Here is a 25,375-nt window from a genome sequence, read left to right on the forward strand (position 1 = left end):
GCAGTCTTACTGCACTGAAATGGCAGCAAGTGCCAATCTTTTCTGAATTCTGATAAATAATCTTAGGATAAAAGGTACCTTCAATCTTTACAGATATCACTCACAGGCTATTAATCCAGAGCTTTTACACAAATGGGGAAAATGCACTCATAGAGAAAAGATGCCATCAACAGAAATGAGAAAGCAAAAAAACAACTGTCATCAATGCAGGGGGTGGGGAGGGGAGGGTAATACCAGGGATCAGATTTCAATCTAAATTGTCATAAATACAGACAGGAAATGTTCTTAATAGCATTTTAATGGAAATGCTAGTTTTATGATATGAAAATGAGCAAATGACAAAGAAGATTTAAATTATGCAAATTATTCCTTTGGGTAATATTTTTATTGAGCTCTGTGTATGCTAATCCATTAAGAATGCAAACAAGAGCAACCCTAGAACATTTTATCTGGCACCATGGTTCACATGGAATAGAATTCTTTTTCATTAGTTTTCTCACTATGTGTATAGTCTTGGTTAAATGATTTGTCACATCTCAGAACTGGAGCTCAGGCCTCATAACTCTTAGTCCAGGGCTCTTTCCACTCTGACAAAAGTTTCTCAACTTACCTCTCTGGAATCCCAGGTCTTCATGGTGTGGAGAACTGCCTGCAGTTAATCTGATAAATTCACTAATGAGAGTAATTTTTCCAAGGCTTTTGAATCATATACCCCTAGAACTGGAGGAACCTTAGAGATATTCTAGTCCTACCTTCTCATTTTATAGAGGACGACATTCAGACTCAGAGATGAGCAGGGATTTGCCCCATCAAGAATAGGTGGAAGAGTTAGGCCTCAAACCCATGTTTTCCGACTCCATTATACCTCACCTATACCACACTTCATTTTGCAGATGAGGAAACTAAGGCACCAGAAAGAATATTTGCCTTGGGCATCGAATGAATGGCTGTAGCAGGACCAAATTGGGAACCCAGGGCCAACTTCCAAGTCAATATTCTTTCCATTAATAGTAATAGCACACATTTATATAGTACTTTGAAGTTTACAAAGCACTTTTCTCATAACAATCCTGGGGAGTAGTGGTAATAGACAATAGTATATTATTGCTCCTATTTTATAGGAAAGAAAACAGGCTTACTCAAAGGGGCCAAGTTATCTACTCATGTTTATACAGCCAGTGTCAAAGTTGGAATTCACACTTGATCTTCTGACTCCAATTTCAACACTTTTTCTACTACACTATGCTGCTCTCCATACCAGGTAAATAGTGTCTTAAGACATCTTCCCATCCTTTATATTTTGAAAGACCTTTAAATAAAGCCTTAACTCAGAGGAAGGCATTAAGAGAGTAGTTTCAGGAAATTGAGTGGCATGAAAGTAGAGGGATGTACTTTCAACTGGGTGAAAGGAGGAAATACACAAAATATTCTTCAGATTGTACTATATGGGAAGCTACCTCATCTGGTAGTCCCTGTTTATGGCTATAACAAACAATAACAAGTAAAAGCATGAGGACTCTATCGCCCTATGCCATAAAACCAGAGACCAGTAAAATGTTAGAGAAGAGAATGTTAGAGCTGGTAGGAACCTTAGAATATGGAATATTAGAACTGGAAAGAAGCTCAGAATAGAATATAAGAAAATAAAAATTTAGAGCTCTAGAACTTAGGATGCTGGCACAAGGAACATAGACTATTAGATATGTTAGAATATTATAGCCCTCATGAGCTTAGAAATTATTTAGTCTAACTGTTTCATTTTACAACTGAGGAAACAGGTCAAGTGAGAGGTCAAATGACTTAGCTAAAGTCACATAGTTAGCTAACATTAGGACTAAAAATCCATCTTCTCTATTTGTTATTTATGTTGCTTTGTCCTCAGTTTGAGGAGACTATTTCAGAGACTGGAGAGGTGACCAGTTTCTACTTCTCATTTCCCAACATTTAGCAGCAAATTCTCCCTAAATGGATAGTTATATGGTAAGCTTTATCATCAAACCACCAAAAAGTAAAAAGCCAACATAAAATTTATGTTTCCAAGTGGAGTTCATTAAAAGACACAGAATAGTCATTTAGGTCCCAAGATGATGGAGAAGGGTGCTAGAGAACAGTAACTACCTCCAATATTCCCATTAGGCCTGTGGTGGGATTCCATGTCTTGTCAGATCCCTGTGGATAGAATGGGTTTTTAGTGCCATGTGATCTGGGGCTGAGTAGTGCTTGCTCCCCCCTTTCTGATGGTGCTTGTAAGCATGTTTCCACTTCATGATGGACCTTGAAATTCTGGAAGCAACAGCTGGCTAAGGTACATATGTCTAAGCTCATCAACCATCTTTTCTGAACTCACGAATGGTTGTTCAGACAACTCAGCTTTGTCACATTCAAAACTCTCAGGAACCTCAAGTGTAGATGGCTATTATCTGGGGGAGAAGGGGGTGGCCTATAAGAGAAACATTCAGTGATAGCTAGGAAGTGACTGTTCTCTCAGAATGAGCATTCTGTTCCGTTCAGGTACTAATAATTATTTTGATAATGGTTTTAGAAAAAAAACATCTTGGGGGAAGGGTAAAAGTATATTCAGCTTCTTACAAATGAGAGAAAATTATTGAACTTCAACTTTCCAAACTACGAGGTTATCAGTAATTACACTTCAAAGGAAAATAGGAACTAAACATACAAGTAAAAATGACAATAAACTATATTAATAGAAGTTTTTCTTCTTATGAAGGGATTCTGCCAAAATGAAGGAGTTGTACTTGCAGCTTCAATATGGGGGCACAGAGTAAGTGATAAATGAACTCAGTCTCACAAAAGGACTTGGTCCATCTCTTAGCATTACTTCTATATGTAAAAATTCATTCATCGAAATACATTGAACTAATAGGCAGGTTCACAGCAATCACAATGGGCCAGGAAAAGGCCACCCAGAGTATTCTTGAATTTCTTTTTTGGACCTCTCCCCCCAAAGGGAAGTTTGCATCTTTAACCTGATGGGCTTTATATTTCCTGGTTGCAATGACAAGATATTCTTTTGTCTACAATTACAACTGGTGTTATATCAGCAACCATTTTACCACTACAAAAAAAAGCCAGAAAGGCCAAGTTCTCTAAGCTTCAGCTCATATAGCTCTGTTAATAAAGGGACTCCTTTAATTACTGGGTTCTTCTGTCTATGTTTGCAACACAAAACATTTCCTTACATAAACATGCTTCATACCAAAGTATAGGGCACCAAATGGAGACAATAAGCAGGAGCAAAGTAAAAGCTCTCTAATTCTGGCATGTGTAAAAACTGCTCTTCCTCTAGACTATAATTTCTCTCTTATTCCCTGGCATTTAAATCCCTTCAGGCTGTGTTTATTTTCCATGGTAGCCCTAACTCTCTACTGCATAATGTGTACCAATTTGGGAATGGAATTTAGCTTCTTTTCTTTAAATTGCCTTCCTGTGTTAATTTCACATGTCAGCCAATGATTCATCCATTGTTGCTTAAAAACTTTAAATTGCAGAACAGAAATTCAGAGCTTTTAAAAGTGCTTTCGTTGGATCCAATTATATGTTGCTCAGTAAGTCAGTCCCCTTTGCAAATGGGCTAAAAACAAAAGTCTTTAAATAGTTATATCCCAGAAGCTGGAAGAAATTGGTATTTCGTTTTTAAAAGGAGTCATATATACTATTCTTTAGTATTTAGGGTGGGGGTAGGATAGGCCATTGCTTCAGCTAACTGGCCCCCTCTAGAACAAAAAGACTGCCAAATTGCCTGGGACAATTAGGAGCCAGTTAGGAGCCAGTTCTATGAACACTTATCAAAAATACAGTTACTTAACTTCTCTCAGCTTTAGTTTAGTTAGACTTGAGAGTCTCTAAGATCCCATCTAGTGTTTTACAATCTATGGTTTAAGGTCCCTCCCAGCTCTAACGTTCTGTGTTACATTCTATGGTCTAAGGTCCCTTTCAGTTCTTGAAGTTTATGATTCTATGATTTCAAACTTCTTTGCTTGACCTGGAAGCAAAATTTATTTATACAAATCTAAAGGTGAAAAAGCTAGTCAAATAAATGAGTTACAAGTCATTTCATTACATGAGCTCCCCATCACCCATATGATAAAGTCCAAACTCCTTAGCCCAATATTCATCATATCATGGATTTATATAGCTGGAAGGGACCTTAGATGTCATCAAATATAATCCTTTCATTTTACACATAAAGAAGTAGAGACCTAGAGAGGTTAAGTGACTTTTCCAGGGCCACACAGTTTAATTGTTTGAAAAGGTACTTCAACCTAGGTCTTTCTGGTTCAAAGTAGATCACAAGAATTTTTCACTACCTTATGCTACTTCTCTTAATTTTTAATGTTTAATTGATATATAGTTTTTATTATCACCATATTTCTGAATATAACCTTCCCCTCTTCCCTACCCAGTGATCTATTTCTTGTAATGAAGAATAAAAAAGAGAGGAATAAGCAACTAATTTAACAAAATTAACCAACATATCGACCATATCTGAGCATATTCACATCCATACATAGTCTCCTACCTCTGCAAAGAAGGGAAGATCCATTTTCTTTTCTCTTCCCTGGGGCCAAGCTTGGTTATTATTATCACAAGGTACTCAGTTTCATTTCTGTTTCTTTCCATTTAACATTGTTGTTGTTATTGGATATATAGTTTTCCTGGCATTGCTTATTTAACTCTGAATCAGTTCATTTAAGTCTTTCAATTTAGTCCAACATTCAAGGCTTTTCACAATCTGGACATAACTAACCATTTCTATCTTCTCTTTCACTACTCTTTATAAATTTTCCACTCTAGCCAAACTAATATTTTTACTGACCTCTGAATATACCTTGTCCATGTCTTTGTCTATCCTGTTCTTTTCGTCTTAAATCCTGCTTCTCCTTTTCATTTATTTGAATCCAACTCAATCTTCAGGATGAAATTTAATCTTGAGCATCCTTATGAAATATTCTCTGACCACTCCCACTGACAATGAGCATTCCTTTTAGAACTCATACAATTTGCTGTCTGTATCACTTTCTTAGCCCTTAGGTACATATACTTGCCTGTGAAATCTAGTGTCTTTACATCTATGAGACTGCTGTAGCTGGGGTATGTTGCTACATGTTTAACCACTGGCTCTCTGAAAATGCATGACACATCGTTAAGTTTAATCTGTATTATTAACATTTTTCTATCACTTTAAGTCTAGGCAACCAACAAAAAGAACAAATCATGTCCTGATTTGTAGTGTTTGCAGATTTCCAAGATTTAAGTGCTCACACAGAAAATTTAATAATTAGATTTCCCAAACTACCACTAGCTGGCTTCAGTCACTCCTGCCTATAGCTAAACAATTCATCACCTGGTAGACACATCTCTGATAATAAGAGTTGGAAGGGAATTGAGAATACAGGATGTAGCCTCAGAGAATGTAAGAGCATAAAGGGACCCTTAGGGACCACCTACTCTCACTCTTTAATTTTACAGATGAGTAAAATGAGGTAAAGGCAGGTGAAATGATTTGTCCAAGGTTACATAGGTGGTAAGATTTGACACCAGGTCCTGATTCTAGAGCTAGTTCTCTTTGCACTGTACCATGCTGCCTCCTTAGAAGACCTGATCTAAAGAGGCAAAACTGCCCTATCTACTGTGACTCTAATCACTCATTTTAACCCTACCTCGACTCCCATGTCTTCCTTTACTACAATATGCAATTTTTTTTTGTTTTGCTTTATTACACTTTCAGCAGTTTAACCAATTAGTATTTCATTTAGGTCAATAAGCCTCCCCCTTTAGCAAAGAAAATTGAACTGGAAGCTTCAGGGACTAGATCCATCAATCAGTCACTGGTGTGAATTATTTCAATCAGGTTGCTTTCCTGCTAACAAATACCTGAGATGTACTGTACAAAGAAAATGTAAGTTTTGAATAGGGGTGAGGGTGAGGAAGGGAGGGGAGGAACAGAGGTAGGTTAACTGAATCAGAAAACTTTCAGAGTCTGGACAGATCTAAGGAGGACTACCACTGTAAGGAGCTCAAAACAGCATCAAAGCATAGGAAGCATTCTGCTAGAAAGTAGAAAAGGCTGTAGAAATGGAGGCAGACAGTGGCCAAAGCCACTGCCAATCACTTGATTATATCAATACATACCAAAAAAGGGTGTTTGACAAAAAACTACACATATTTCTGTTAAAATTCCTAAAAAACAAAGGAATAAGCATACCTTTCCTTAATATGGTATACACTGGCTATCTAAAAACAAGAGCCAGCATTATATTTAATGGAGAAATGAGAAAAATCTTTCAGTAAGATGAGACGGAAAGCAAGGATGCCTACTATTATCACCATTATTATTTGATGTGGTATTAGAAATGCAATAGCAATAAGATGAGAAAAAGAAATTAAGAGAATAAGCACAAGAAAAAAAGAAACAAAAAGATTGCTTTTTGTAAATGATATGATGATCTCTACTTACAGAACACTTAAGATTCAACTAAAATTAATTGAAACAAATAATAACCAGCAAAGTTTCAGGATAGAAAATAAACCCACACAAATCATCAGATTTTCTGTGTATTACCAACAAAACTCAGTGGTAAGTTATAAAACGGAAATTTCATTCAAAACAATAACTGTATAAGATATTTGGGAGTCTACCCACATAAACACACATAGGAACTATAGGAATACAACTCTAAAACACTTATTAGAGAGATGTCAATTGCTTATAGTTATTATACTGTGAAAATGTAATAAATGTGACCTAAATTAACTTGCATATTCAGTGTCATGCCAATGAAACTATCAAAGGACTATTTTATAGAACTAGGAAAAAATAATAAAATTCATCTGGAGCAGGGGTTCTCAATTTGGGTTCCATTAACTTATTAAAAAGTATTTTCATAACAATATTTCATTATATTTTGTATTTTATTTATTTAACAACATTATTCTGAAAAGGGGTCCATATGCTTTGTTAGATTGCCAGATGGGTCCAAAATACAAAAAAAGAGAGAGATTAGGGACCCCTTATCTGAAGGAATAAAATGTCAAGAATCAAGGGAGATATTTTAAAGCAACAAGAATGGTGTACTAGCAGTTGTAGACCTCAAAAAATATACTACAAGCATTAATCATCAAAACCATTTGGCGTTGAATAAAAGAATAGAAAAGTAGATCAGAATAGTAGCAGTAGTAGTAAAATAGAAAAGGTATGCGACATACAGAAACAAACGAACCTATTAGCCTAGTGTTTGATAAACACAAAGACCATTACTACTGGGCTAAGAATTCACTAGTTGCTCCCCCCCACCCCCTGCCAAAAAAAAAGCTAGGTAAACTTGAAATTGGTCATAGAGAAATTAGATTGGAATTAACATCTTAAAAGTTCCAAATAGACATATGACTTAGATATGAAAGTTTACCTTATAAGCCAATTAGAAGAGCAAGCAAGAATACTTTTCACAGTTATGGACTGGGGAAGAGTTCATGACCAAACAAATAGAGAGGATCAAAAAAAGTAAAATAGACTATTTTCATTACATAAAATTGAAAAGCTTCTGCAGAAACAAAAGAGATGAAGTTTAAATTAGAAGGGTTACAGTTAACTGGGAAAAAAATCTTTGTAACGTATTTCTTAGATAAAGGACTGATATCTAAGATATGTAAAGAATAAACTCAAAGGCATAAGAACAATTCCAGTCATTTTTTCAGTCATGTCCCATTCTTCATGACCCCGCTTGGGATTTTTTTTGGCAAAGATACTAGAGTGGTTTGCCATTTCCTTCTCTAGATCATTTTACAGATGAAGAAACTAAGGCAAATAGGGATTAAATGATTTGAGTAGGGTCACACAGCTAATTTAGTGTCTGCAGTCTGATTTGAATTTAGGAAGATGTCTTCTTAACTCTGAGCTCAGCACTCTATCCACTATACCATCTAGCTGCCCTATAAGAACAAGAGTCATTCCCAATAAATAAGTTGTCAGAGGATATAAACAGGCAATTCTCAAAGGAAGAAATCCAAGCTATAGAAAGCAATGTGAAAAACATGTTTTAAATCATTTAAAATAAATGAAATACAAATTAAAACAACTCTGAGGTTCTACCTCACACCCATCAACTTGGCAAAAAAGGGGGGATTAAAAATGTTTGGAAGGACAGGAACACTAATGTAGTAGAGTTGTGAATCAGTCTAATCATTTTGGAAATCAACTTGGGACTATATCTAAAAGTCACCAAAATGTGTGCAATCTTTGATTATACTAAGTCTATATACCCCCAAAGATATAAAATAAAGGAAGAAATAACCCATATGTATAAAAAAAATATAGCAACAGTGGTTTTTGTTGTTGACAAAGAATTGGAAACTAAGTAATTTATAATGGGAACATTTGGGAAGTGGCTGAATAAGTATTATATATAAATGTAATGGAATATTATTTTATATAAGAAATGATAGAAAGGATAGATTCAAAGAAAACAGGAAAGACGTATGACTAATGCAGAATGAAGTGAGATCCGAGAGAACAATTTATACAACAACCATAACATTGCAAAGAAATTTTTTTTTAAACTTAGGAATTCTGATCAATGCCATAACCTCTGGAGCCATGTCTCTAAGGAATTAATTGTGATTTGGGGCTTGCATAACCCTAACTTTGCTTTATTGTGGTCAGACAAAAAAAAATGTAAGCTTAAAAGCCTAAGAGAAGATGGGTGTGTAGTTTGGGAGATAATTGAACAAACAAGAGGAACTCTGACCACAGGGAACATTTATTGAAACTAAGTAACTAAAGCCTTCCCTAATAGCTTCCCCCATGCCCACATGGGCCTGGCCAGATTATAATGGGTGCCAATTGGAGACTCAGCATAACTAGGAATCGCCCCTTCCTGTGGGAGAGAGAGTTAGAGGCAGTTAGAGGAAGAGGAGAGTTGGTTCTGAGGGAAATGGGGAAGGAAGGTAGACGGTTAGAGGAGCTGTTAGTGTTTGACCTTCAGACCAAAACAGAAGAGATTGCAAGCTAATTCTCCTTAGAGCTACAGATTTTGGGTGGTGGTGGGTTTGTGTTTTTGAGGCAAAGGTTGGAGGCAGGTTCGGGGTTCCTGGGGCTTTTTTACCCTAGAGATTTAGATTCTCTAGCTCTATTAACCTCACTTGTGTTTTGAACTTGTTCCCATTAATAAACCTGTTTTGTTTTGCGAAAGAGGCTGTTTTCTTTCTTACCCCAATATTATGGCAAGCCACCCACTTGACTCTTCCCATACTAAATTTGGCCCTTACAACATGAAGCATGATAATCACTGCCTGACAAATGTCCATATTCTGTATCTACCTTGTATGCACCTAATTATTTACATGATGTCTTCACCTCTAGAATTCAAGTTCCTTGAGGGACTCTTTGAACCTTTCTTAGTATTGCTAATGCTTAATATAGTGCTTAGCACATGATAAGTGATTAATAATTGCTGATTAAATGATTGACAGATGTTCAGAATGAAATATACATTTTCAGATGTTGCCAATGTGTGAGTCTGTTTTGCTTGACTGTTTATTTGTTACAGTAAGTTTGTTTTATTTTGGAAGTTTGGAAGGCTTGATAGAAAGAAGGATAGGAGGGATGGCAACTTCAAATAAAAGGAAAAAATAGAGGGTCATTATAGTTTTTTTAATGCAAAGAAGAGAACAGAAGGAAGTTCAGAAAGGGCCTTTTTGTTAGTCCTTTGTTCTCAAAAAGGAACTTGACAGATGTTATGACTTGCTGTTAATTGGATTTAAGTAAGGAAAGGCTGTGCAAAGTCACCAGCCTCACTTTCTCTTCCAGAGCCATCTGGGTCCAGTGGCAAGATATGTTATCAGGACAACTGGAGATGGCTCCGTGTGTGTTAAGGCAGTTGGGGTTAAGTGAGTTGCCCCAGGTCATACAGCTAGTAAGTATCTGAGACGAGATTTGAACTCAGGTTCTTCCAACTTTAGGGCCAATGCTTTATTGACTGCACCACATAACTGCCCCTCAGAAAGGGATACAAACAAGCAGAAAACTTTGGAAGTAACTTGCTGAATTTATTATTTTCTCTTAATCTATACGTAGACATTTGTGGTTTCTCTTTTTCTGCTCTATGTATGTAGAAATGCTCTTATTTCTTTTTTTTTTTGTGGGGCAATGGGGGTTAAGTGACTTGCCCAGGGTCACACAGCTAGTAAGTGTCAAGTGTCTGAGGCCGGATTTGAACTCAGGTACTCCTGAATCTTGTGCTATCTAGCCGCCCCAGAAATGCTCATATTTCTTGATGTTTATAAAAATTAAAAAGAAAAAAAAAAGACAATTGCCACCTATTTAAAATTTTTATTTAGGACCAGCTCTGCACAAGGGAAAGGAAGAAGAAAATTTGCTTTCTAATCTCCTCCCCTTTTTCTTTTCCTTTTCTCTACCCCCCTTTCCCCTATATTCTTTCTTCTTCCCCTTCCTGTTCCTTCCCTTAACCTCCCTCGAGCTTTTCTCCTGCATTTTGTGTCTCTGTCCCCAGGACTCATAATTCAAGCTTACAACTATTAATTAGTATCATAGTTTAATTATATTATGCATAATGTTGTTTCAATGGAATCAAATAATTGATAAGCACTTATTAAACATCTACTAAATGTCAGGTACTGTCCTTGGTGCTGAAGATATAGAGTGATGCAATCCCTATTCTCAAGAAGTCAAGTTTCAAACAACTGACTTACAAATGAGCTTTAAGGAAACAATCCGTTTCTCAAACTGAGGACCACTTATATGCAAAACTCTAGTGCTCAAGAGTAGGGGTAAATTGGACTATGTTAAATTCTGGTAACTAGCACTTTCTATTGATTGAAATAGACATCTCTGCATTGATAATAGCTCATGCTTTTTGTAACACTTTAAAATGTGCAAATTGTCTTTTTTACAATGATCTTGTGTTAGGTAAGTAGCCTTATTTTCGTATAATAAAACTGAGGTTCAGAAACAGGTCAAGTGAGTTGGACATAGTCATGTATCAAGTAAATGTTGGAGCCAGCATTAGAACTCAGAGCTTCTGATTTGGGGGTAGTATAGCACAGTGTGAAAGAGCTTTGATGCTGGAGTTAGAGGACCTGGGTTCAAATCCCATCTCTAACTGTTATACTCTTTGTGACCTTGGCTAAGTTCCTTTGTTTTTCTGTTTCTTTGTTTTGTGTAATATGGATAACATGAGGAGATTGGGCTAGGTGGTTTCTGAGGCCACTTTTCAGCACTAGATCTAGGACTCAATGACTTCTAAGCCAGAGTTCTTTTTTCTTGGTTACTTCTATATTCAGTGTTTGAACAGTCTGTTTTAAAATCTCTTCTAGCTCTAACTTCCTATAATAAGAATAGTAATAATAATGGCTACTCTCATTTCTATAGTCTCTTCAGATTCATTTTTCTCTGGACTTTTCCCTTAAACAACCCTGGTAGGTACTGTGAGTGTTATTATCCTTATTCTAAGGTAAAGTACTTCCCTTACAAATAGACCTTTTATGTCCATTTGAGAGGGACGCATTTTTTCTCTCCAAGCAGTCTTAGTCTTAGTATTAGTAAAATTGGATTTCAAGGGGGGAAAATGGAAAAGACTTAAAAATTAGGCAAGGATATTAGCAATCATCCAGAGGGGATGTCTCACTTTTTCTTGGTGCAATCTGAATTCCCTTAACATAGAGTTGTTGTCAAAATTCATTATAGTATTTTAAATTTCTCTCCTCATTACCCAATTCCCCAAACAGAGTCAGGCAATGGTGTCTCTTCTATAAATACTGGTAGTTTACTTATCCTACTACATTTAAAAAATGATTTCTGCCCTGTTGACTCTGAAAGATGTCTAAAGGTCTTACAAGTTCAAGAATTTGAAAATCTGAAGATTCATATTTGAAAGCCACTGGCTGTACTCACATTTCCTCTGTGCATATGCAGGGTATATCATTAATAAGAAGTAAGGTACCCAGTAGGGAACAGAGAAATTCTAGCTCTTATTACAGTGACTTTGTGAGTTGTGCCAGCATTTGCTGTTTCTCCTCAAAGTCTGTTCAAGATGAGAACTAACAACATCTTCTTTCTGTGCCTATAACATTGTACAATTCTTGGGCATTAAAAAATTAGAAATAAAAGGTATTTTAGAACACAGAATATAAGAACACAGGACATGACTTGTTAGAGTTGTAAAAGACCTTAGTATATAGGGCTAGAAACAAGCTTAGAATTTTTTAAAAAGCTAGAAATGACAAAATATACAATGTGAGAGGTGGAAAATAATTTAGAGCACAGAATGTTTGAAGGAAGTTACAGGTTATTTAGTATAACCCATTCTTTTTGTAACCATTGCTAATCATTTTCTGTAGAACAGCCCCATGAAGTAGGGAGTTAAAATATCTCCATTTTTTAAGGAAATTGAAACTCATTCAAGTTGAAATGGCTCATGAAATGGCTTGCCTAAAAATAAGTGATTAGTAATAATAATACTTGAGGTCAGCATAGCACTTTGCAAAGTCCTCAAACATTTACAAATTGCTTTTTACATATTATCTTATTTGGCCCTCAAAACAAGAGGGTGTGGAAGATGGTATTATCCATATTGTATAACAGAGGAAACAGAATCAAGGAAGGAAAATGACTTGCCCAAGGTCATGAGACCAGTCAGGGTTAGAATCAGGTTCCAAAGCCCATTCCTCTGATTCCAGCTGCAGTATGATGCCATGCTGATTCTTAGTTCAAAAGCTATCTTAACCTTTAGAGTTAGCCTCCTTGAAAGCCTAGTAATTGTAAGTGCCAGCCCAGCTCCCACTACAACAAGCTTGTCATGGAGGGTTTGCAAAAAGCATCTGTCTTCGAAAGCTGACTGTTATTTTAGGCCAGCTCTATAGATAATAATTGCATGATTTTCACATCCACATCCATGACCTGCCCACTGAAGCTGAATATTTTTAGATGTGACCAATTTTTTGAAGGAGAAGAGACCTTTCCAAAATTCCAACAACATATATTTTAGAACCAATCTCCTCTCATTGTTGCCATCCTGAAATATAACACTTTCCACCTTACCAGGAAGCCGGGCAGTGAGAGAGATTGTTCTCTGAAACTAGGCTCCATTAAGGTTATGCTTAATCCTGCAAGGGAGTCAGTTCTCAAAGCTTCATACATATGGATTGTAGGAGCATGAGCTAGGAGGATAACCTACAATTTTACACTACCAAGTTAATCGACTCCTGAAGGCTGCAGTAAATTTGACTAGAAAACTTTATTCTCCCTCACATGCCAATGATCCTTAGGCCATAGACATAGACGGAGCGCAAGTATTTGAGATGATTTCAGATGCAGACAAGAAAGCAGGGAAATATAATGTCCCACAAGGACCACTGAAGTACCTTGGTGTGGGATAGGAAAAGAGGCAAAAGGCTGGACTGATGTAAAAGACAGTTAGCAGGAAAGTAGTGAAAAAAACGTGGGATTGGGGAGTCAGAAAAGCGGGTTTGTGGTCCCAGCTTATCTACTTGCCAGCTGTGACCCTGGACAAGTTGTTTTCCCTATCAGAGCCTACTTTCTCATCTGTAACATGGAAATGGTAATAATTGCCCTGGGCGCCTCACAAGGTAGATCTGAGGAAAGTAATTTATAAACCTAATTGTGCTATAGAAATATTAGTTATTGCTATTAATATTATTCTACATTTACTTTAGTGCTATGTAGACAACCCTCAGAAGTGAAGGAACAGGGGGCAGCTAGGTGGTGCAGTGGATAAAGTACCGGCCCTGGATGCAGGAGGACCTGAGTTCAAATCTAGCCTCAGACACTTGACACTCACTCGCTGTGTGACCTCGGGCAGGTTACTTAACCCCCATTGCCCCACAAAAACAACCCCCCCCCAAAAGAAGTGAAGGAACAGTTAAAAACAAATGGAAGCCCTCTTTAAGGGTGATAACTCACATTTATACTGAATTTTAAAGTTGGCAAAGAATTGACAAGCAAAATAACTTATTATCCTAAGACTAAAAAAGGTTCCCGCATTTTACAGGTAAAGATACTAAGACTCAGAAGGGTGAATAATTTGTCCAAGGTCACAAAGCAAGTTACTAACAACATAGTTGGGCCTTTTTGTGGTGACACAGAAATTCAGTTTCAACCAAGACTGTGTATCTGACAAAATAAGTAGGGGCTTTGTCCTTCCCCTCTCATACCAGTGTATTGGTGGAACCAGTCCAAGAACTCAGGTCTTATGCCTTCAGCTGAGTTACATTTTCCATTGTATTGTACCAAAATAGCTCAAATTTGTTTGTGCTTTAAGATTTAAAAAGTGTTTTCCTCACAGCTACCCTTTAAGACAGGCAGTGAAAGCATTACTTTGCCCATTGGACTGATGAGGAAATAGATTCAGAGGCTGGAAGTGCCTTACTGAGCACCACACAGCTACTGAATGTTAGAGTTGTGTGGGATGACCCAAGGTCCAGGGCTCTTTCCATGACACCAGGTCATACCACCTCCCTAGTTCTATTTCCTCCTAAGACTGGTTAGTGATAGCAAATAGGATGTGTTTCATGACACTGCTTTCAGCCAGACTACAGAACTAAGAGGAAAATCTCCGACTCCCAGGAAAATATAATACAACTACATGAAAGTGGAGCAGATGAATTCCTCAATTAATAATGGATACAATGACCAACTTATAATGTGTTATATTACAAGAACAGAATAATGATGATAGTTTACATTTTTGGAATGCTTTATTGTTGCAAAGCACTTTACATATATTAACTCATTTTATCTTCACAACATCCCTGTGAAGTAGGCAGGACAAAGATATTATCACCATTTTCTCAGTGAGAAAACTAAGGACTAAGTAGATGCCACCTCTATAAATGAAAATTTATCACCCATTCTTTATTGCTCTCATTCATTTAACATGAATCTGTGTTGGGAATACAATCTAGTATTTGTTATTTTAACAGTTTCTAATTTCTCATTTAGGTGACACCCTCCTGTTAAATCCATCATCCGTGAGAGTTGGAGGTCAGAAGTTCTACCTCTTACATTTTACAGACTGAAGGGAAGCCTAAGATCCCATAATAATTTAGTTCCTAGAGTTCCTGATTCCCAGATCAACGTTCTTTCCACTAAAACACTAGAATACAGAATCTTTTTTTGTTTAAGAACTGGAAGGGAGCTTAGAATATAGAACACTGGAGCATATTATATGTACTATGTTCTAGAAGAAATGATCTAGTAGAAATCCTTGGAATCATTTAATCTGTCATTTAACAGATGGGGAAATTAAGACCCACAGAAGGGAAATCACTTTCCCAAGGTTACATGTTAGTAAGTGGAAAATTCATTATGATGACTGATGACATATACATATGTCAACTGATATTATGTATGTGTAACACATACATATATACACACACAAAAACATTTATAAAGTACCTTTAATGTTGCAAAGTACTTTACATACATTATCTCATTTGAGCAACATTTCATATAACTACTTAAATAGTAAGGGTTTCGAGTCAATGCAGACTCAGTCTTTCAAGGCAAAAAAAACTTGAAAGAAGATAATTTTTTAAATGTCACTGTCTTCTTATCTTCTATTCAACCCATTAGAGCCAAAATATTTTAAGACTAGTCCATTGGTTAGCATGTGGTGCTAGTAGGAATAAGGTTAGGGGTGAGTGAGGAATCATGATACAATAGAAAGGACACTGAGAAAGGAGTCAGAAGAAATAGGTTTGTCACAGCTCTGCCAACTTACTTGCTCTGTTACCTTGGGTAAATCACTTTGGCATTCAGTTTTTTTCCTCTATAAAATAAAGGACTTGATCTTTAAAGTACCTTCCAGTATTCTAGTTTTTACTTTCATTTTTTTCTTTTATTCAAGTTTTCTTATACAAAATGACTAATATGGCAATGTTTTACATAATTGCACATGTATATCTGCTTACTGTCTCAGGGAGGAGGGAGGGGAGAGAGGGAAGGAGGGATAGAATTTGGAATTCAAAATGTTAAATAGGGGGCAGCTAGGTGGTGCAGTGAATAAAGCACCGCAAAATAATAATAATAAACATTTTTATTTAACCTTTTGCAGGGCAATGAGGGTTAAATAACTTGCCCAGGGTCACACAGCTAGTAAGTGTCAAGTGTTTCAGGCTGGATTTGAACTCAGGTCTTCCTGAATCCAGGGCCGGTGCTTTATCCACTGTGCTACCTAGCTGCCCTCTATTATTTTTTTTTAAAGAAAAAAATTAAGTACCTTCCAGCTCAAACATTTTGTGATTCTGTAATTCTGATCTTACAGAAGTAGGTACTTTCCTCTAGGATAAATCCACAATCATCCATCCACACCTTCTCAACTTTTGTTCACAACTCTTGTTCACATTTTCATGCAAATCCTCCATAGAGGAAAATCACTTTAAGATGCTGAAAGTCTTCTTCTGGTTCTTTTAATATTTTATAGATCCCCTTGAAACACTCAGAAGCACCTCTGATCATACAAATCCTTAATGGTATCACAAGTTTTCAGAGATATAGAAGGAACAAAAGTGGTCACTTAGTGGAACTCCTTCATTTTACAGATGAGAAAGTGAATGGAAGTAGGTTTCCTCTTAGAGTACTCTGAGATCTCAGGTTAAAGGAACCCCTCTTTTTTGTGTTCTTTCTTTGAGGTCTTAGAGTCCCTCAGGTCTTTCTGGAGCTGCAAGGAGATAGGGAACATGGGGGGTGTTATGCTACTGGCAGTGTGCCCCAAATTGCAGGAACCAAAGAAGGCATCTATAACCTTCCTTCTGTAGGCACATTTTCTTTGTATGAATATTTTATAACTTTAAATCTTATTACAAATTAAGGTATATTAATTATTTTGTATATTCATGTATATTATTTGCTATTCTTTAAGATTATAATTTTGGTAGCTAATTCTTTTAAAGTATTTTTTCTCCATTGCTTAATTCTTGTATACTTGTAAACTACTTGTATACTAGTAAACTACTTGTATAAAAGGGAATTCCATTTGTATTCTCACAGAAAAGATAATTCAAAAATATATTTCCATGAAAAAATGAAATAAAAGGTCATAGGAAAAACTTACTAAATTATTATAGACCACTTCAAAATCTGTTTAAAATCCTTGCTAGTTAATTTTTTCTAGTGGTGTTACTGGTATCTATTAGCTTCTCTGGTAGAAAATAAAGTTTAAATATTTTAAACAAACAGACAATCATCTGTGGCAAGACAAGCTTCTCAGAAACAGTTCTGGTACGAATAAAACAAAACAAAACAAAAAACCCTCAGTGATAAAATAACGGGATTTAGCAGATACTTAAAGACCCATCTGGAGATTAATCTAAACTGATTGTATCAAGTGAGAGTGATTGCTGATTAGTCTACTTCAAAGTTAACTAGATTGTAATCACACCTGGCTATGCCTTAAGAAGGTATGGTTCTCAGAAGCTAGACTGTGAACTTAACTTGAGAACACCTTCAAGTTCAGTGAACCAATGGATTTGGAGGACACCAACCAATCAGCTTGAAGCAATGTGTAAGGACCGCCTCTGTTCAAGACCTATAAAAAACTTCCACAATCAGTTTGCAAGTGAGTTCATGGTTGAAGCAGGCTGGTGACAGAGGACTTGAGGAGGAACCAGACAAGGCTGGAATTCTAGACTAGGTAGGCCTTCTTTTTCTTAACTTTCTGAACTCCATGTGAATACCTGTATGCTTTTTAATAAATGTTTAATGCCCAAAGACTGGTACTGAAACTTTTTTATTTAAGGTGATCACACAATCTAGATTTTAAACATCACACCTCTAAACTGTAAAAGAGGGGCTTGTTGTAGTAGTTGTAGTGGTTGCTAGGGAACCAACTACATGGAGATATGACAAATACCTGATTAGGAAGATTGGAGAGTGAGATCTTTCACAAAGAGATAAATAAGTAAATAAGTAGAGGTAGTCTAACTGAGAAAAGGCTAAAATTTTAAAAACCCAAAAACTTGTCATGGGGAATTTTACCTTAACATAGAGATGTTGTTCATGGCTAGTTAGATTTATTCTTCAGTCACTTGAGTACGAATCAAGGACAGTCAGAGGGAATAATGACTATTCTGGCTTATGTGGAGCCACCTGGAATCAATTCCAAAGCTTAAGCATGAGAATTTTTCATTGTATTTAAGACAAAGAAATACAGTAAACTAGGAGTTTGGGACAAAATGCTAGAGAAATTTTTTATGCTAAGCAGGCATAAAGTCCTAGAGCTTCTATAATTGACTGTAGACCTAAGAGTCTAGTGTAAAGATTCTGTGAAAATTAGAAAGGAATATTCTATACAAATCTGGGGATGAGAGTTGGGCCAGATAAATGTAGAATATAAGCTCTTCATGAGTAGGGGCTGGGTTGTTTTTTTGTTTTAATCTTTGCATCCCCAGTACTTAACACGCTGTTTGAACAGAGTAGATGCTTAATAAATGTTTATTTAATTGAATTGTTAAGAGTTAATTTTACTGGGAGATTATTTGCAGATGGCTAAATTTGTTCTGAGCTAATATCTTCCTAAGTAATTAGTGTTTATTTTGATAAAGAATCACCTCTTTTTACAATGATAAATCTGGGAATAAATGTGATATTACTGCTAAGATCAATAGATCCCAAGTGTGTATAATTCTTTGAACATTTGTAATCGATACACAAGTCTATGTTAGGAAATCTAGTTTTGTTGAACACTGAAGAAGAAGCCTGTTAATATTTTCACACATAGCCAATGTGTTGATGGGATTTATTTGTTAAAATGAAGGGCTCTTAGGAAAAAGAATCAAATATTTTAAAATACTCAGAAGAAAACAAAAGGTATTTCAGAAGAGGACACAAATCACAATTTTGTTACTGCTTTGTTAAATTTAATGCATACTTTTGAAAAACACTTTCTAACATCAGTTCATAGATTCAGGTATAATCTTTTTTTGTTCTTTGCAAATGAAATGTTTGTATTTGTTGATCAAATTCATAATAAAAAGACAATTTAATTGTCAAAAAGCCTTAAATTATTCAAAAGATTGACTCTCTTTGGAGATTAGATCTATTTGCCCTAAAGTATGCTTTTGGAATAGGTAAAAAGTAGATATTTAATGAATATTTGTTTGACTGGGTATGTGACTAGAGAAGGGCAACAAAGCCAATTCCTTGCACTGTGGTACTAGATAGGACATTGACATGACTACAAAGAATAATTAAGGGATTGGATTCTTGCAGTAGTTAGTGTGCTTTCTCTTCTATAAAGAGAGGGAAGAGAAGATCGCTTTCATCTTGTCTATAACTTTCACGTGCACTTACATATTGTTTTTTGTGGGTGACATATAGATCAATATATGTCTATGGATATGTAACTATAGATATATATCTCTATCTGATTTCTACCTATAGAACTCAGCTCCAAAATGGCAAGGACTCTTATCATATTCATCTTGTTATCTTCAATATAGGCACTTGATAAATAGAATTGTATGATTTAGAGCTGGCAGAGCCTTTAGGGCTCAGCTTGTGAAACTCCCTCATTTTACAGATGAGGAAACAAAGGCCTGGATGACCTAAGTGACTTGCCCAAGGTCACACAGATAGTAAATCATAAACTGTTATCTAACTACATCAGGCTTTTCACTGTTGTTGGATGAGTTTGGAAAGGCTGTCAAGTAATAATCAAAAATGGAACTGAAGCAAAATCTAAGGACCTCCTATACTTTTGTGAAAAGAAAAGTCACAGTTCATAGATTATAAGCTCCTTGAGATTGGGGACCATATTTTATTCTTCTTTGCCTCCCATGTAGCACTTATAACTTGCAAATATTAAGTACTTAATAAATCTATGCCAAAGGACCATGAACAGTCCAACTCAAGACTTCTAATCTCAAAGAAAACAATAGAATTATTCCTACTTAAAATACCGTACTGATTTATGCCTATCCATGTATTAAATCCATTCCTATATAGGCCCCATCATTCTGACTGAGATAATATGGTACTTATGGGCTGCATCACTTATAAAAGAATTTGAGCTATTCCAACTACAGCTAAGTACCACTAAATATAATGGAAGCTGCTCAACTGGAGAATACCTGACTATGGAAAACTTTGAAAACTGAATCTTCGATGGAGACATTCTGCCAAAAATGGATGGGAATCTGGATTTTCTGTCCATAAAGATATCTGGAAAGCTGAAATCAAAAAGTAGAATGAGCTATTGAGCAAGTCAAAAACATGATATTTAATAGTAGAAACATGATTGCCTTGAATGTTTACCTTGCTCTGTGACCTTGGCCAAGTCACTTCCTCTCTCTGCACCTCAGTTTCCTCCTTTCTAACCTGAGGAGTTTGGACTTGATGCTCTCAAAGGTAAATGCCTTTTAAGTCTAACAGATAATCAGCTGCACTCTGGATTGCTTCATCTCTAGTTGGACCATAGAGCTTTGGGGGAGCTGGGGATCTAAAATTCACTCCTTTATAAAGGAAAAATGGGTTTTCCCATTCTTGTATTCTATCAGCAAGCCCCCAGGACTTGACTTGCTGGTATCTCTATTTCATTGTTGCTACAACACTTCTCACCACCACCCAAAATTATTCTTTAATACCATTGCATTCATTTCTGATATAGCATCTATAGCCAGAGACAAAGATGGGTCTTCTATGGCCAGGAGGCACTCCTAGTAGGGTATAGGGTCAATAGGTAATCCAGGCAACAAGGAGAGAAAGGTCGCCCATGCTTCATAGCTCTGTATCCAAGACCACTAGTCAATTCTCTCAGGTAGCTGCCTCTCTCCCTCAGGATTCCAGATTAGGGAGGCTTGATTTTCTAGGGCAAAAGGACTGGATAGGAATTATTCTGGAAGCTGAATTAGAATGGTAAGGGGAAAGAGTGTGCCCCAGGGGAGAAAACTGTGGCTACAGCAGAATTTTGGTGCCACCAAAATAAGTCTGAGGGAGAGAACACAGGGCTTTCTCTTTTTCTATTTCTTGAAAAATGCAGTTAATCCTTCTTTTAAAGGATTTTACAACTAAACACTACAAGAAAATATAGGGTGCAGGTGATAATTCACAATATCCACCAAAGAGGAAAGTTTACAAGTTACAGAGGTCTTATCAGGTAATCTTGGTCTTATAACTTAATGCTCTTGAAACTAGACTTTATTCTTTCTAAGTTCCTTCTGCTCCTTATTTTACATTTTAGTTCTTAACCTTGGAGCCAGGTGACCCAATTATGCCTGGGCTAGAAGTTGGATCAATTTTAGGGAGGCAGACCACCTGATAAAATATAAAGAACCCTGAACTAAGAGTCAGGAGACCTGGGGTCAAGTTCCAATCCTGAAGTTTAATAGTTGTGTTATCTTGAGCAAGTCATTTCACCATTTTTGAATCTCAATTTGCTCATCGATAAATGTTGATAATAATTCTTCTTGCACTACCTGCCTCATAGAGGTATTTTGAAGGAAATACGTGGTAAATCTTAAAGTACCATAGGAATTTGAGTTATTATATATTTCTAACAATGGATTTGGCTCAGTAATATGTGTCTCAGTGGTTCTAGAATATGACCCTAAAATCCTTAGCTGTGAGTGAGGAAACCCAGTCTCAAGGAAGGAAAAGCAAATCTTTTCTAAATTCTTCCCTTTCACAAGATGATAACTTCTAGGTATCTAGCCTGCAAAAAAGTGTCCATCAACTTATGTCCTTCAGCCATGGGCCTTAAAGTCCGGTTCTTTCACCCCAATTTCCTAACTGGGAAAGACTCTACCTACCTATGTGACCTCTGAGGATTTCTTTTCCAGAGATTTCATCTGAAATAAATGTATAGTCCCATGCCTTTTCCTTCTAGAGATCTTAATGCTAAACCCTCTGGGTTGTCCTTCTCTCCCCTTTACCCATTACCTCTACCCTAGTTGGTTCACCTGGGACACATTCACAAGCTCACAGGTTTGCCTTTACTGGTTGTCAACCCAACCTATACATCCTTTATACTGGTTTCTAGGACCCTTTCTTTATGGCAGTCATCTGTCTCAGGGAATACAAATCTTAACCTCCATGAAACCATTCTATAAGCCTGACATCCTTATGATGCTATCAACATTCCCTGTATGGGATATCTTCCTAGATTCACAGAACCACACAGTTTAGAAGTTGGGGGAGACCTTAGAGTTCAGAGCATTCAACCCAAACCTTAGCAGGAATTATTTCTTTTTTTGTTTTTTGTTTGTTGTTTTTAGCAGAAATTATTTATATAAAATATAAAACTAGAGGCATGAAGTTTTCATTGGAATATTCCAATGATAAAGAATCCACTTCCTCCAAAATCAGTTTGTTCAACTTTTGGTATAATTCTCATAGAGTTTTGTGCTTATATCAAGCCAAAATCAGTCTCTCTTTAACTTTCACCCCATTTGTGCTAGGTTCTACTTACTTGGGCCACGTAGAACAAGTATTTCCACATGAAAGCCCTTTAAATATATGAAAACAGATATTGTGGTTCCCTGAGTCATATTTTCTTCAGTACTAACACTTGGTTCCTTTGATAGATCCTTATTTGGAGTCTCCTTTCATTCTTCTCACTCTCCTCTATACATCTTTCAATTTGTAGTATTCTTCTTAAACTAGCAAGCTATGTCTAGAACTAAACAGAGTAGTCCAGACATAGTCTGAGCAGGCAAAGGATAGTGGGACTTCATCTTCCCTCTTTTAGGTACCATGCCTCTATTAATGCAGACTAAGATTTATTTTTCCTGGTTTAACCCTACTCCTCTCCTTAGACTGCCCAGCTCCTTCTTCTCTAAAACCCATTTCATTGGTAAAACCCTATAAAACCCTATGATCAGTGAACAATGGATACCTGTCCTTGGTCTAGAGACTTGCTCCAACCACATTCCAGTTTATAGATTGCTGAGTTATGGCTGGGGATGTGGGTTGGGGGGGGGTGAGTGAGTTATTCAAAACTAGGTCTACAACTACTTGACTTCTTTTCCACCCCTTAAACCTAAAGAAAATAATATAAAAAACATCTACCATCCTATAAGTGAATAGGGCAGGGTAATATACCATATGTAGTTAAAAGTTTTAGAAAATGGTGCATGTAGAATATACTTAGATGTATATATCTAAATTCTCTCTTTCCAGTTGGACAGCTAGATGGAAGAACTTGCCATCATCATCTATAAAATGATGTGGTAGAGCAAGAGATTTGGAATCAGAAGACCTAGTTTCAAATTCTGGCTCTGCTACTTACTACACTGTGTGATTTTAGGCAAGATGCTTCCCCTCTCTGGGCCTCTACTTCCTTATTTGCAAAATGAGGGGCATTCAACTAAATGATTTCTAAGGTCCCTTTCTAGGCCCGAATTCAATGATTTTCTTATAAATAAAACAGTTTTGTAAAGTGAATATTGAATGACTGACTCCCAGGAGATCAGGATTCTGTACCGGGCCCTTTTTTCTTCTCTCTCTAGACTATTTCACTTGGTGATCTCATCTCTTCCCATGGATTTAATTACAATCTCTAGATTGATGACTATAAAATCTCCATGTGCTGTTTTCACCTTTCTTCTGACTTCTAGTCTTGCAGCTCCAACTGCTTTTCAGATACCCTGAAGTGGATGTCCAGTAAACACCTTGAACTCGACATGTCCAAAAGAAAATCCATTATCTTTCCCTCTAAATCTCCCCATCTCCCAACTTTCCTGTTACTGAAGGGGACAGCACTATTATTCCAGTCACACAGGCTTGCAACCTAGTTCCTAGCCTTGATTCCTCACTATCTCTCACCTCCCTATACCCAATCTGTTGTCAAGGCTTTCACCTCTGCAACATGTCTCAAATATGCCCTCTTTTCTGACACTGCCACCAGTCTGGAACAGGCTCTCATCACTTCATGCCTGGATTACTGCAGTAGCCCACTGGTGGGTCAACCTGCCTCAAGTCTCTTCCACACTCCATCCATCCTCCATTCAGCCACTAGAGTAATTTTCCTAAAGCACAGGTTCATCCAAGTCACCCTCCTACTCCATTGGCTCTTTTATTGGTGGGGCGCAGGGCAATGAGGGTTAAGTGACTTGCCCAGGGTCACACAGCTAGTATGTGTCAAGTGTCTAAGGACAGATTTGAACTCAGGTCCTCCTGAATCCAGGGCCAGTGCTTTATCCACTGTGCCACTTAGCTGCCCCCTCCATCGGCTCTTTATTGCCTCCAGGATCACAAACAAAATCTTCTGGTGTTCAAACAAAGAAGACTGGAAAGATAAGAGGGGGCTAAATATCTCCCTCCTATCCTCCAAGTAGCCTTTTTACACCTATATTACATACTCTGATCCAGTGACACTGGCATATTCCATCTCTTATCTCCAGGTATTTTCTCCAGAAATTCCTGTAATGTGTTCCCTCCTCATCTAAACCTACTGGCTTTGCTGGCTTCCTTCAGGTCCCAAGTAAAATCTGATCATTTACTGGAAGCTTTTCTCAACATATTTTGATTCCAATGCTTTCCCTCATAATTATTTTTTTATCATGCACATACACTTGTTTGTACATATTTGTTTGCTTTGACAAAATATTAAGAGACCCCTTGTTTTTCAGAGCTAAGACTCAGTGGGCAAGCTGTGCCCTGAGCTTGGCAAGACAACAATCCTTTGGGATCAACCTCCGGATGATCTCACTCTCTGGAAAAATCACATAATTCACCAGATGTTCTCTGAGCTGGACAAGCACTGGACAAACTCAGAAAGTTCTGCAGTGAATCAGACTTGTCACATATGTGCTGTTACCCCTCATTGTCAGGGCTATAGCTCAGTGTACAGCCACTAGTATAAGAACTGAGATCTACCCACACTGCCTTGGGCCTCCCTACTAGAGGTGGGGCCCCTGGCACATGTGTCTTTGCTTGCAAGCCATTTTCCTCACTTTAAAAATCATACTTTTCTTTAATTCCTAACTCACCTGTCTCTAGCCTGTTCTGTTCAGCTGTGGCCATTCACAGCCACAGCTGTGGCTAGTTCTGGTCCTTTGACATTAATGGTGTCTGAAGTGGAATTGAATGCATAACTAGGCCAAGTGGACTTTCTGGTACCAGCACAAGCAGACTAGGTGCCACCAAAGATTTCTCCAGAGCCCAGCTCTCCCTCATCTGGTGGGTCCACTGGGCCTTTTCCTGTTCCAATCCTGAGCTCTTGCTTTGATTGAGCTTGCTATTCTGTGTGAGGGAAATTCCCAGGGTCCTCTGGTGACCCAGTTTATCTCAGGTCTCTCTGGAAAGGAAATCCTTTCTTAAACTGCATACCTCTGGTAATTGGTGCCTCTGTGTGCTTCTGATATATATTTTTTTCATGCACAC

General features: G+C 37.1%; 1 protein-coding gene across 3 annotated transcripts in view; it reads right to left on the minus strand.

The window, feature by feature from the left end:
- TTLL11 (tubulin tyrosine ligase like 11) overlaps positions 1–25,375 on the minus strand; it is a 266,874-nt gene that overhangs the window by 77,453 nt on the left and 164,046 nt on the right. The window contains exon 8 of one of the 3 annotated variants that reach the window (XM_043982076.1): positions 20,125–20,223. The exons of 1 other annotated variant lie outside the window; for it this stretch is intronic. In XM_043982076.1, the coding sequence (XP_043838011.1) occupies positions 20,125–20,223 (99 nt within the window). Of the gene's footprint in view, positions 1–19,664; positions 20,224–25,375 lie in introns of those variants that run through there. One more of the 3 variants, XM_043982075.1, reaches the window with a different exon arrangement.

Source organism: Dromiciops gliroides, chromosome 2, assembly GCF_019393635.1.
Source record: "Dromiciops gliroides isolate mDroGli1 chromosome 2, mDroGli1.pri, whole genome shotgun sequence".
NCBI classification, from domain to species: domain Eukaryota; kingdom Metazoa; phylum Chordata; class Mammalia; order Microbiotheria; family Microbiotheriidae; genus Dromiciops; species Dromiciops gliroides.